A 13,774-nucleotide genomic window follows, 5' to 3' on the forward strand; every position below is an offset into this window, starting at 1 on the left:
TTTAACATTTTTTCAAAAAATGCTTGAACCAAACAATCATATATGTGAGCATTTGTTGAAACGTCTACATTGATCTAACGTGACACTGTTTTTCAGAAAAACAGCCACGGTTCCAAACATCCCCTTTAATAACCCAATACTCGACTCGGCTCAACTCGGTTCTGCTTAGAACTCGGTGCTCAAGTTTATCGGTGAGTCAGATGAGGTCAGTCTTTATCAGGGTACGTTGGATTGAATCTGACCTGACCCACCTCAAATCCGACCCATTATTAAAAAGATGTAAATAAGATCCAAGCTTAGGTTTGTTGGAGACTGGAGGACGGATTGGATTCGGTAATCCTATTCCATTTAGGGTTGGGTTCAGACGTTCAGTTGGTGCAAGTGTACGTGCAACTTAATTTAGGTTCAACTGAACAAACCAAGATTATACTAATAACCAGTTAATTTATGATGACAGGTATCCAACACTTATTTTCTGCACTTTTCACTGCACATCCATTCAATTACTTGTGTATGGAAGTGCAGGAAAAAGATGAAGGAGATCCAGAGGATGGGACTAGAATCATGGGGCAACTTTCAATATTATTTAGTGATATCTATCCTTAGAATTATTGAAAGAAAACTAGTTAATGGGATGATCAGGATAGGCCATATAATAATGCTTTATCATAGATCTGATGATTATTTTATGGTTTGTGAATGACTCAATCAAGCAATTACAAGCACAATACAATGAAGTCTCATATTGTTTTCTAGCTCTTTTCTTGAGAATTCTATATTCCATCTCTGAATTATTTTTTTTCAATGCTACCCACTTACAAAGGGAAGCTACTAGATCTGAAAGCATTTTTAGTCCTCCTTTTCCTATATCTCATCATTTCATTTATTTATTTATTTTCTTCGTTTCGTTATGGTTACAATGAATCAATCATGGAAGGTAGGTCACAGTCAAATACTTGAGATTTCCATTGCATCCTTTTGAGTGGTAAAGCATGCGTTGAGCACTCACTGAAGGTGGGACTTTATCTCTTCAGTCTTTCATCTCATCATCGATCAAGAATTTCATCAATATGCAGACCATCTTCAGCTCTTCTTTAATTAATGCAGCTGCTGCAAATTAAACCATTTGTTTGGATGATCAAAACTGGTCAATCTCTGGTTTTTTATTTGTTTATTGATCCATTTACGAGACTTCCAGCTTACGTGACTTGCGCGGCCCCCCACCGACAGCACCAACCGCATAGATAAACTGGATGAATCAAACTCCATTATTAATTTATCAACTGGCTGATGATGAAGACTTTCAGAGTCATCAGTCATGGGGACCATTAATTCTAATTGCTTGAGATCTAATGGGATAATTCTGTATTAATTTCTGTTTATTTTGATGAGCTGACTGCAATTCCATGAACTGTGTTGTTGCTGGGTTTTTGCCTCTGAAGAAATTCCAGATTCCCAGGTGGGTCAGTGTGGATGGAGAGGCTGCATATGTCGTTGCACACTTGCATTGACAGGGTTAGGCCTAGATAAGAATGACAACTCCAAGAACAGGACTACCCCACACCCACAGACCCACGCACAGCGTTGAGCCTCTGTGTGTGAGAGAGAGAGAGAGGTAGACATCTCGCCTTGCTGGAACAAAACCATGAAAAAGCTTGTGGGACCTCCAACTGTTGCTTGATTTGTTCAGCTACGACTCTATAAAAGAAGCAGCAGCCCAGTTGCGATGAAGGAGAAACAGCACTGAAGACATGGCTACCCACTGCATTAATTGATCTGGTCCCCCGGCCAACTCCAATTTGCTCATCAAGCGTGGGTTTTACACCAAAGCTACTAGAAATGCCTACACCCTTATTTCTTCTTTCCTTCAATTTCAGTTACATCTGATCACTCCTTCACATGTGTGAATTCACTATTCAGTGATGGAGTGTCAAATGAACAGAACCAGAAGGAAAGAGTGATCCATCTGGGTCCAATAAATCTTAGATATATCATCAGTTTTTGTTCAGATTGGAACAAGTGTTCTTTCCGTTTCACTCCCCTCCTCCCCCAACCCACACCGAAACCAAAAAAAAAACATATTGAGTTAACAAATATGCAACTCTTTTAATTTGTTCTTCGCCCAACAGACATGGTGAGAGTTGAGAGCATGAAACAACATAAAACAAGACAAAGTTGGATTTGTCTTGCCATGGCTCAGACCTTGTTGTGTAGAGAGAGCCAAAATTTGCTTAATGTGGTTATTTAATTAATACTTAATAGAATATCCAAGCATTCCTTTGGGGTTTGGGAATTCTAACTCAAGGACAATAATAGATAGGGAAATTTATGCTAAACAGGTCCATGACAGTTTATTATTTATTTATATTAATAAACAAGTATATTTTATTTTAAGGATTTAGGGTAGCATTTTCATGAATAAAAGGAATTATTGAGAATATAAATAGACCCATTTCAGAAGAGTCACACCCCGGGATACTTTCTCTCTAATTTTCTCAAAATTTCACCATTTTTAATATTTTACTACCAAAAATCTGCCCAACACAGACAAATATGTATGAAGAAGGTTTGTCTAGACGGCTCAGTTTGGTGTATTCTCTGAGACAACATTGGCTCCATATATACCCCACCATTAATTGGATCTTGGATCTTTCCCAAGTGATATTAACATTTGAAAGCTCCAGGTCTTTCTTCGCAAAATGCCTAGAAAAGGGCTTAGTTTCATGAACTGATGGATGGAGGAGAATGCATCCAATGGAAGATAGAACCCTTTTAAGCAGCCAGCTATGTCCCCCACCTCCCACCCTTCTCCCTGGTAGAAGCTCTTCTGTAAATGACTCAGCTCTAGCAAAACCACAAATAATGGCGTATACGTTTATAGTTGATGTGAACCTGGAGTGAACAAGCAATGATTTCAGAAGGGTTTACCATCCAATGGAAGGCTTGGTTTGACTGAAATGAGAATTTATTTAGAGAAATAGCCTAAACAGCTAAACTGATCCAGTTTAGAAAATTATTTTCATACATAAATACATACGATACAGAGACTGAGAGAGGGTTTATTTTCAAAAAATTTCTGTTTCAAATAATTCCTTTGTTTGGAAGAAAGTCCTAGATTCAATCACCTACTTCCATTAGAGGATAAAAGAAACAACAAAGTTTTTAGAATCAAAGAATCAGATTTGATTTTTCCTTTTAGAAAACTAAAAATTAAGAAATCCGATTCAACCCCACATGTTACACTACAAGTCGTACATCAAAACTTTCCCACCTCATGTCAGAAATTAAAAAATAAGATGTTGTGGCACAAACCATGTGAGCCCAAGAATCCCCAGCTCCATTGTTTTTTCTGTCCCTTTACAGTTTTGCTTTTATCAACTGTTACCTCACTCTTTCCTATACATCCTCTCTCACTGTATATATAAACTCGGTCCGAGAGACTGAGGCTGCTTTTTGTTCAGTCCTCCCTCGTCTTTTTGTTCACTGTTTGGAATCGAAATCCGAGATGGGTTCTCGATTCCAAGCTTTGTTCTCCGTGATTTGCTTTCTGTTTGTGTTCCTACAACAAGGAAAAACAGAGCAGTTTTATAATGTGAGCAGCTTGAGGGGTAGAAAGCCAGCGGGTAGCTGTAATCTGTTTCAAGGCAGTTGGGTCGATGATTCTTCGTATCCTCTCTATGATTCTTCTAGCTGTCCCTTCATAGATCCAGAGTTCGATTGTCAGAAGTATGGTAGACCCGATAAACTGTACCTGCAATACAGGTGGAAGCCCAGCAACTGCGAATTGCCAAGGTACGTAAGAATCCATCAGTACATCTATTTCGGTACTTGCTTTTTGTTTTGAGCTTGCATCAATGGAGGTCTCTGTTTCTTCACTTCCATGGGTTTTGATAAATGGGTCCTGTTTATCTGTGAATACGTGTTTCACTGTTTCTATTCATCATGGCTTCCTGTAGGTTTAATGGGGTGGACTTTCTGACGAGGTGGAGGGGGAAGAAGATTATGTTCGTGGGCGATTCGCTGAGTCTGAACCAGTGGCAATCGTTAACGTGCTTGCTTCACGCTTCTGTGCCCAACGCCAAGACTACAGTGACGAGGAGCACGCCGCTCTCCTCTGTAATATTCGAGGTCAGCTCCTTCTCTTCTCTTCCCTAGCTTCTCTTTTTCTTTTGAAGTGGAGACAAACGGCCCACTTGCAGTCATTTTTCAAAAACAAAATCATTACTAGCCACAGTCCATGCCTTGTGCTTTTCAAATTCTGATTAAAGGATTTCTGATTTCAATCCTGTTTGGGACCTCCATATCTTTTTTCTCTAGATGAGATATATAAAAATTGATAATAATTGAGAATGAATTTGGACAAGACCCATATGAACTCATCATTTGTAATACATGCACCATCATTAAAGCAACAAAACAACTCTGATTTTGGGTTTCATATCTATTTTTCTTATTGTCTGAATTTTGGTTTTGAACATGGAATCCGAAATGAGATAAGGTGACTTTTCAAGGAATTTCAACCAAGAAAACTGTGCTCACTTTGGTCTTTGAATCGATAGTGATGATTTTCTTTTATCTGTTTCTTCTTTTTGTCGAGTAAAGTTGGAGCGGAACATGCAGTAATCTTGGTTTTCGTTGTGGTTTGTGAATCAAACTGAGCTCGGGATACTGTAATGTGGAAACTCACGCCGTTTCAAATAAATGGGGTTATTGGTTTCCTGTTTCCATGGTGAATGCTAATCTCTAACCTTTTCTCGAAAGGACTTGTGGAAATCCATTCCAGACTCCACTACTGCAATTCTAAGCCTAGGTTTAGATCTATGTACAGTTCTATAGATGAACCAGGGAATGATTTCCTTCTCTTTATGGAAGTAACGAAGAAGAAGAAAATAAGGATAGATTCAGGAGGGTGAATGAAAATGCCAAAAACGAAAAAGAACAAACGGAGAACAATTTGATTCTTCTGTTTTTGAAATCTAATCAGATGGATGAGAGATGAGCTTGGATTCTGAGGAGGGAAAAGAATTCCTCTTTTTGAAAGTTCGAAATTCTGAACCAAGCATGGTACACGCACACACAGTTCGGTGTTGTTGGAGTTTGGAGACATAGCAAGACATGGGCCCCACCGGATGAATGTGGGCCATGTGATTTTGTCACTTTGTGCGGTGATGATAACAGATCCATGTGGGGTTTACTACCTTATCTTACACACGGTCACATAGGGAGGTTTTTTTTCAATTTTCACTGGTGAATGGTGATTTGTTGCCCTGGGCCCCACCTCTCTGTGTATAACAGTAATTAACTGTCAAAGCAACTGCTGCTCCAACTGAGAGTGATTTGAGGGGGTTAAAAAAGGATGGAAAAGTGAGAGGGCTTTTTTGTAATTTCTGTGATCAACAGGGGCATTTTGCCAGTTCAGATATGCGCCCCACAGCACATTCCCACCGTGTATTGGAAACATTCCCGATGGCGATATCATCGATTTTGATACTATCATCGGGAGATGTTCCCAATACACGGCGGAAATATCCTGTGGGACGTTGTGAGGCGCAGATGTGAATTCCTGCATCCACATACTTTCGTTACGAATCGGGTCCCCCCACCTTTCTCCCTTTGCACGAGCTGTCAACTTCACTTTTCTGGTTGGTGGCTTGGTGCGAAGCCAAATAGCGACAGTTACTCTCGGGAACACCGAAACTGCCCCTATTTTACTCTTAAAATAACGAAAATACCTTTTCCCCAAAAATTATAGGGCTCCACCTCCACGGAAATGCCTGGGCCTGGCCCACGATGTCCCACTGTCCAGAATCTATTGCAGGTTTGCAGCTGAAAATTCCTCCCGTAACAGCTACGTATACTCCATGCATTTGACTTTTGATACAGACAGTTGATATGCTGTTTGGCAGGATTACGAAGTTTCGGTGTTGCTCTATCACACTACATACCTGGTGGATATTGTCCGGGAAAATGTGGGCCGGGTTTTGCAGCTGGACTCGATCTCGGCCGGTAATGCGTGGAAAGGCATGGACGTGCTGATCTTCAACACGTGGCACTGGTGGACCCACAGAGGAAGAAGCCAACCGTACGATCCGCTCGTCAAAATCCATCAATTTCATGCCCCTTGTTGTCTTGTCTTATTACATTTGAATTTGCCTTCAATCCAACGGTCTGTGTTTTGACAGGTGGGATTACATTCGAGATGGAACCTCATTGTACAAAGACATGGACCGTCTGATTGCATTCTATAAAGGGCTGATGACGTGGGCCAGATGGGTTAACTCCAACGTCGATCCCACCAAAACCAAAGTGTTTTTCCAGGGGATCTCTCCCACCCATTACGTGTAAGCATTTCTAAGTGGCAGTATTGATGTGAACAGACGTTGTTTTTCATACTCCCAAATGTACCATAATACAATTGGGTACGTCAAAGAAGTGCTGGCCCATAATTTCATGGGCTTCACAACGGACAGATTGGTCTGAGAGGAGGCCCATCCAGTAATACTCCTATTTCTCCACTCAGGGAGTTCAAAAGCTGAACTTTCTAATGTGGTAATACAAGAGAGAGCCCAGGCCCACTTGAGCCTATCCTTCTGCTTCTGGACCCTTTGCTTTTTATGTAATACTGTAATGGTTTGTAAACTTGTTTGCATGTTAATCAAGAAAACCATACTGAATTCATTGTTTAACAAACCAGAGGCAAGGATTGGAATCAACCATCTACAAGTTGCAGTGGCCAGATGGATCCGGTGTCTGGGGCAACATACCCGGCAGGCATACCTCCGGAAGCGATTGTAGTGAACAAAGTGTTAAGCCGGATTAGAAAACCGGTCTCTCTGCTTGACATCACTAGGCTCTCACAATTGAGAAAGGATGCACACCCCTCTGCCTACAGTGGTGAGCACAAGGGCATGGACTGCAGCCACTGGTGCCTTCCTGGACTGCCTGATACTTGGAACCTGCTCCTAAATGCAGCTCTCATCCTTTGAAGATGACAAACAATTGCAAACAAAAACTCATTGTTTGTATTAGGTGGAATTTTCTAGTTATTCTTTCTTTCCTTTTTCTTTTAAGTTACTTGTATTAGGTTAGAAAATAATAGGGATAATGCATCAAAGTTGTAAATTATTCAATCCCTGAAGTTGCTTGGAATTACTGTCAATTTCATTTCTTATGCAGAATTTTAAATGATACAAGTCCAAATTGGGAAGTTTGTTATATTGAATATGACTGTAAAAATTGAGTAGTTGAACTCATTTATTTATTTGTCTATTACATTAATGGCCTATATTGGGCTCAATGGTCCATTATGCAGTTGCACTGTGGCCATGGATTATGGATACACATATAACAGTGAATTTTTTTTTCCCACAAAGTGAAAGGAATTGAAAGAAAGAAAAGATGTGAAATTCTTTCTGTTAATATGGATAATACCTTTGGTTTATAAGCCTAAACAGCTAAAAAATTGAATTAAAAAGAAAAAAAAAAAAAAAAAAAAAAACTTTTGTTTACAAGCCTTGCAAAAGAGGAACTGAAAAAGAAAAAAAAAAGACCACATATCAAGCTAATGCAATGTGCTACTGAACAGAATTGAATTTATATTTAGCTTGGAGATCTTGGTGCATTGATGCTTTAATATGCTACATCCCTGTCTGCTGTCTACTCCTTCACCCAGAGTGTAAAATAGACTGATTTTTATTAAAAGGAACACTGCCTGGCATTTAACTCCCTGAGATGCATGCTATTATATCTAACCTGACTACAGGCATCTTAATAAGATTTCTTTTCTGGGATCAAATCATCATAGTCCATAAAACATCCTAACAGTATTGTCTATCCCAATTCTAAGTTGGTTACCTTGCTCAGATGTCTTTCCTGGGACCAACATCACCTTACTCCATCTAATCCTCAGTGGTGCCTATCCCCTTACTCAACTTGTAAAAGTGGGCAATAGTCACAAACATAAGCCTTGTTACTGTATATCTGCAACTCAAGATGGATTCCTCAAACCCAATACAATCCAAGAGAAAGGGTTCTCCCTGTTCCCTGTTTCTTGTACCCAATACCATCTAGACCCAAACCCATAGAGCTGATTAAATAGGAAATTTGGAGACTAAATCACCAAGAGCGAGTTTAAAGAGTTCATTTAGCATTTTTCCCAACACCAATGATCGATTTCTTCTATTCCATGGAGTATTACTCATCTTCTTCATGAAAATTTTGACATCGCTACCTCAATCAACTGCAGCTTTAGATGGATTCCAAGAGAACTAAATCAAATGGTAGATTCTTTTTAACTAGACCTGGTTTGGGAAGGGATTTTTTGTATAGTGCAAATTCTTTACCTGTTTGTTGTTTAGCCCTTGTTTGTACTTCTTCTCAGGTACATAATTCCCTTTTATGAATGAAAGTTTTCTTTTCTTAAAAAAAAAGAAAAAAAAATAAACTGCATGTATGTTGGCTCAATATAACAGCATTCAGTGTTGCCTTTATATTAAGTAACTTGCAGCCTAAAGATAAAGGTTTAAAGGGACATTGCTCGATGAAACGGTAAAATCCTGAGTTAACAAGTGTGAGAATGTGGTTTCAAGTGTAGAGATGTTAATTTATTTAAAAAAAAAAAAAAGCCACAGGTTAGACCCTATCCAGTTTATCCCTCCAAGACCCAGCTCTCTGGGGCCATCATTAGATAACAACCCTTTTGCTTAAAGACAATAATGGAGCAAACATAGGTGTGCATGACAAAGATGAACTCTCAATGCTATACTGACTAGCATTCAACTTTGAAAGAGAATTGAAAGACTATTCTTCCAAGAAGTGGAAGCATGCTTATAAAACTCTGAAATAGATGGGAAAAGAAGACTAATAACCAACATAAACTGCGGCATTGACAACATAACAGTCATCATTCTTATCTCCCATTTCTTCCACACATACACCACTTGAGCATACAAGTCCACCATCCACAATGTCAACATTCAAAATTTTGCCACTGAAAACATAAAAGTAGATACATATTTAAGTAATATTCTTGTAAGAAGTTCCTAATTAGTGCCATTTTTAAGACAGTTATATAAATAAATCAGATACTTTCAAGTAATACATGTTCACAGAATAGAAGTATAATCACCGGCCAAACTTAATTTCAACTGCATGCAAAAGGGAAATAGGAATTAGAGTACAAGGCTATGAGGACATCATTAGTTGAAGTTTTGAATTGATGTTATCACACACACAGTGTTTTACTCACACCTAACATGTATAGTTAACTAGAAAAAGCTTTCAAAGGTGTTGGAGGCTTGGAGCTCAGAAGTTCGAATTCTGATTTTAACCATCTAAGTAGAATCTGTGGAATGAGCGTAGAGAGTTTGTATGTATGATGAATATCAAATAAAAGGCCAAAGGACCTAAAAATGCAAAATAAAGCTCAGAAATTTTAATTTTCCCCCTCTGCAAGAAACATACATGCTCAAGTATCAAACTCATATCCTAATAAATTGGGGTACAACTACAACATGAGAGAGGAATCTTGGATAACTGACCAAAGTGAAATTATAAAGGAAGAAAGGAATGCTAATTCATAAAATATATTAAAGGATAACATTAATACCATGGTTTTCGAACCGCCGTTGACCCAGACGGTCGGACCGTTCGTCCTGGGAGGAACCGTCCAGGCAACCGGTTCTGTTTTACCCCAAACCTGGTCCCTGGCCAAAACCGTTGAATCAGTCAGCAACCCGTTGACCCGGGCGGTCAAACTGTTGACCCGTTCAACGGTTTTTGGCGATTTTTTAATTTTTAATTATTTTTTTTAATTTTTTGTCAGAACGGACCGTCCATTCAAACCGGACGGTTGAACCGTCAACCCGGAGACCGGTGGCCAGAACGGTTCTGTTTCCGGGTCGTTTTTTAAACCATGCATTATACTTGTATTACTACAATTCCCTTCCATCCAGTTCACACATGCAGGGCATTCAAGATGAACCAATTAGAGGAAAGAAAGACTTCTATCTGGAGTTTGAATTAAACAACTAGCTATGATCCAATGGAACTGCTTTTGGGCCATTATATTGCAGGCAATACATCACAGACACATTTAGATTTAGGATAAGAAATTACAGCTTCTGGACTTCTTTTGTCTTGAAGATTCATAAATAGCATCTAACATTGGAAAAAAACTGACGGTCTATCCCTAAGTTTAAAACTCACAAGGACAATTAAGAATCATATAATTGAGAAACATTTCTAGTTCTTTAATAAACTTCTGATTATATTTTCAGATAAAGGAATTATTTTCCCAAGTATAGAATATTTTGATAAGCAACAGATAATTTTCCCAAGTATAGATTCAACAAATATAAAATTAAGATAAGTACATATGGAGCTGTAAGCCTGTAACTACTTACTAAGGGAAGACAGATTTAACTCTCTCAATATCCAGAAATTGTTGGAGTTGTCTAGGAACTCCAAGCTTGATCTGAAGCTTCATCTGATCAAATGCAACACCAGGTATGGAGCCTGCACCAATACCTTAGAAGTTAGAACGTCTTAATTAACCAAACCAATTTCTTAAATAGAAGAACCAAGTTAAATTCTTTCTGAAACCCAATAAAATACGGGAACTTCAGATCTTGAAACATGGTAGAACTTATTACAAACAACGAAAAACCAAAAAAGTGATATCAAGACCAAGCATAGCTACGAATAAGATCATCAAAAAACAGAGAAAAGTTGAAAAGGGTAAAGCATACGGTGCAACAAAGCTGCAATTAACAAAGCCAGTCAAAACCCAAATAACAAAAACAACAAAAGTAGGAGTCCCTCATCCCGCCTCAAGATCCATCTTCAAAAACAAAACCCACATGAATTACAATATATTCAAACCCTCCCCACCGAAGTCTTACCAATAGCTCAAATACCAAAAAGCAGGCAAACTTCTCACACCCGCAACACGAAAAAACAAGTTCTAAGAAGAAGGAAACCTCTTCGGAAAGCAGGAATTGAATTGGAAGAGATTGCATCTCTGCATGCCCGCATTGCTGCCGCCGTGATGTCTTGCCTGAGCATTTTATTTCAGATAGAAAGGAAGTAATACCTAAGTGATTCTGTAACAAAATTTCAGCTGAAAATTGATAATAGAAAGAAAAGAATAGAGAACTGGACATACCCATGTTGATCATAGCCAACACCCATCTCGACAAACAAGAGTTTCATTGCCGGAACTACCCCGCTGGGAATATTCTCGCTCTGCTGGCCTTCCATGGCTGCTGCAGCTACAATGCTCGACGACAGTCGATGAGATCGAATAGAGAATCGAAGTGGAAGAAAGCGGTTTGTAGCAGAGAAATAGTGGTCTTTGCAACGACCATCACGGAGATAAAAAGACGGCGAGTTGAGGACGGAGAGTGTTGTCATCTCTCTCCACTGATATTCTCAATCTTGGAAGGCCCACTCCGGACTCCGCCACACGGAGCGCGCTACCGCTACTAGTTGGGGGTGCAACTTGGGCGGGCCAGACCCGAGCACGAACCGGCCCAATCCGAAATTATACACGGATTGGGCTTGGATATTCGGTCTTCGGGCTGAGCTCGAGCCTAAATAATTTGGTTTTTTATTTTTCGGTTCAGATCCGGACCTGGCCCTTATATATATATAGTGGAGGCTGGGCTTGAATTGGAAAAATTGGGCTTGATCTCAAACTCGGTCCAAGCTCAGGCCTTAAGCCCAAATTTTAGGACTAAACTCGAATTGACCATAAACCCAACCTAACTAGCCCGGCTTATACCCTTACTCCTAGTTTTCAACTCTATACCTTCGTTAGTTAAAGACTAGAGCAAGCAATATCGGGTCGGATCAGAAAATGCTAGACCCTAACCTTGACCCTAAACATTCATGTTAGATCGTTAGGGTTGCCCATGAATCAGATGGGTCAATCGTTTAACTATTAGGATCATCTGGTCTTTCATCAAGTCAACGTTTTTAACCAAAAATATGGTTTTAATGGTCTAGTTTGGTCTAGTTTGAATGGTTTGGACAGTTTAATCATTCGAATTAACGTTGATTTGAAAACGTTGGTTTAAAAAGATGTGGCCTAGCACCGACAGTGACCCATGACCCAATTTGACCCAACCCAAAAGGAATTCAGGTTGGGCCATATCATGATACCATCCTAATTGTTTGGGTCGCTAAATAGGGGTCCTGATAGGAATGGCAACAGGGCGGGGATCATATTCCCCATCCCTGACCCCAATTATGAAATTAACCCCATCCTCGTCTCTGATCTTCATTGGGATAAAATTTGTCCTCCTTTTTCGATTCCCGATGGGGATGGGTTCTTTGTGGGGACCTAAATCCCCGAAATTTTTTTAGATAACCGTATTTTTTTTGAAAAATAAATTTATTTAAAATAAATAAATAATGTTTTGATATATAGAAATAATATATATATATATATTTAATATAAATAACATTTAATATATATAGAAATAATATATAATATAGATAACATTAAATATATATAATCGAGATCGGATCGAGGCGGGGATCTCAATCCCCATCCCTAACTCCATCAGGTCTGGGAAGTCAGGTCCCTGTTGAAGATGGAGAAGATTGCCATCCCTAGGTCTTGACCCACTTTTTTGGGTTGGTTTTGCAAGTTGCGTCAACTTTTTCCAAGTCTACTTTTAAGGCTAATGGATCTTTGCACGCATTGAATCCAACTGCACATTATGAATATTTTTCATACATGTAAGAGCTATTCATATGGTTATATGCCCATATTTTTCAAAGTCTATGTAGAGTTTTGTAGGAGATTTGGGGCTTATTCGTTTGCTCTGAACTCTAACATCTAAAAGTGCACATTAAAAGGTATATTGGTATTGGTGAATTTTTCTTTCCTCTGAACTTTGAATGTAAATGTTGTTCTGAATTCTAAAAATTGTCAAATATCCATTTTGACTCTATATATGAGAGCTTTTATTTGTCTTTTTGGGGGTATCATTGGAGAACAAAAAGTTATATGATTGTACTTCAAAAGATAAGAAATAAGAAGAAACGAACAACCATTTTTCTTTTAAAGTTAAAAGATTCCTCTTAAGATATAAGAGTTAAGAGGAAATGAACAGGCCCTAATGAAAATATGTCATTCCAAGGTTCATAGTATCAGAAATGCTTAGGTTGGTTTGATACACTCTGTATTGGGATACATCTAAAATATCCATGTGTATTGAAGAAAATTAAGATATGCATTGAAACATTATAAATAGTTTATTAAATCATGATAATATATCAATAACACTAAATATAAGGCCTTAATGAGGTATACATATATTAAATAAATATATTTTAATGGGTTTTATGAAGAAATACATCGTAGTCAATTATAATTTTCATTAAAAAAACCCTATGCTTAACTATAATTTATAAATTATAATTCTTAAATTTTAAGGGATGGGAAAAGCCCAATTATTCTATCCAACCATAAAACATGAATTTGCATAACTTAAAAGTGAAAATATAATTAATAATTATTTCTCATTTAAATATTTAATATCGATTTTTTAACTTCAATAATTAAAAAAAATAAAAAATATATAAACACTGTATAATATATTTAAAAGTAATTATTGAAGAAGAAATTTCAATTGCTCTATGGATATGATAGATCATTGATAGATCCATATTAATTGATTTTCAATTTTTAAAATATAAAAAAGTCTTGAAGAAATTTCAATTTCTATATGGAAATGATAGATCATCAATAGATCTAAAACATATT

The 13,774-nt window shown here is 38.1% G+C and overlaps 2 protein-coding genes across 2 annotated transcripts; one reads left to right on the forward strand and one right to left on the reverse strand.

The window, feature by feature from the left end:
• The first annotated feature begins 3,334 nt into the window (after positions 1-3,334).
• LOC104613096 (protein trichome birefringence-like 38) lies at positions 3,335-7,283 on the forward strand. Its single transcript, XM_010280788.3, has 5 exons — positions 3,335-3,792; positions 3,957-4,128; positions 5,907-6,082; positions 6,183-6,341; positions 6,695-7,283. The coding sequence occupies exons 1-5, from the start codon at positions 3,506-3,508 to the stop codon at positions 6,984-6,986; spliced, it is 1,086 nt and encodes a 361-aa protein (XP_010279090.1). The 5' UTR covers positions 3,335-3,505; the 3' UTR covers positions 6,987-7,283.
• Positions 7,284-8,682: 1,399 nt separating this feature from the next.
• Positions 8,683-11,468, reverse strand: LOC104613095 (50S ribosomal protein L34). The gene is made up of 4 exons (XM_010280787.3): positions 11,165-11,468; positions 10,980-11,056; positions 10,404-10,515; positions 8,683-8,989 (listed from the first exon to the last, which is right to left on the reverse strand). Exons 1-4 carry the CDS (start codon positions 11,410-11,412, stop codon positions 8,860-8,862), a joined length of 567 nt encoding a protein of 188 aa, XP_010279089.1. The 5' UTR covers positions 11,413-11,468; the 3' UTR covers positions 8,683-8,859.
• Between the last annotated feature and the right edge of the window lie 2,306 nt (positions 11,469-13,774).

The sequence above is a fragment of the Nelumbo nucifera genome, chromosome 1 (genome assembly GCF_055504915.1).
Source record: "Nelumbo nucifera cultivar China Antique chromosome 1, China Antique-T2T, whole genome shotgun sequence".
NCBI lineage: Eukaryota > Viridiplantae > Streptophyta > Magnoliopsida > Proteales > Nelumbonaceae > Nelumbo > Nelumbo nucifera.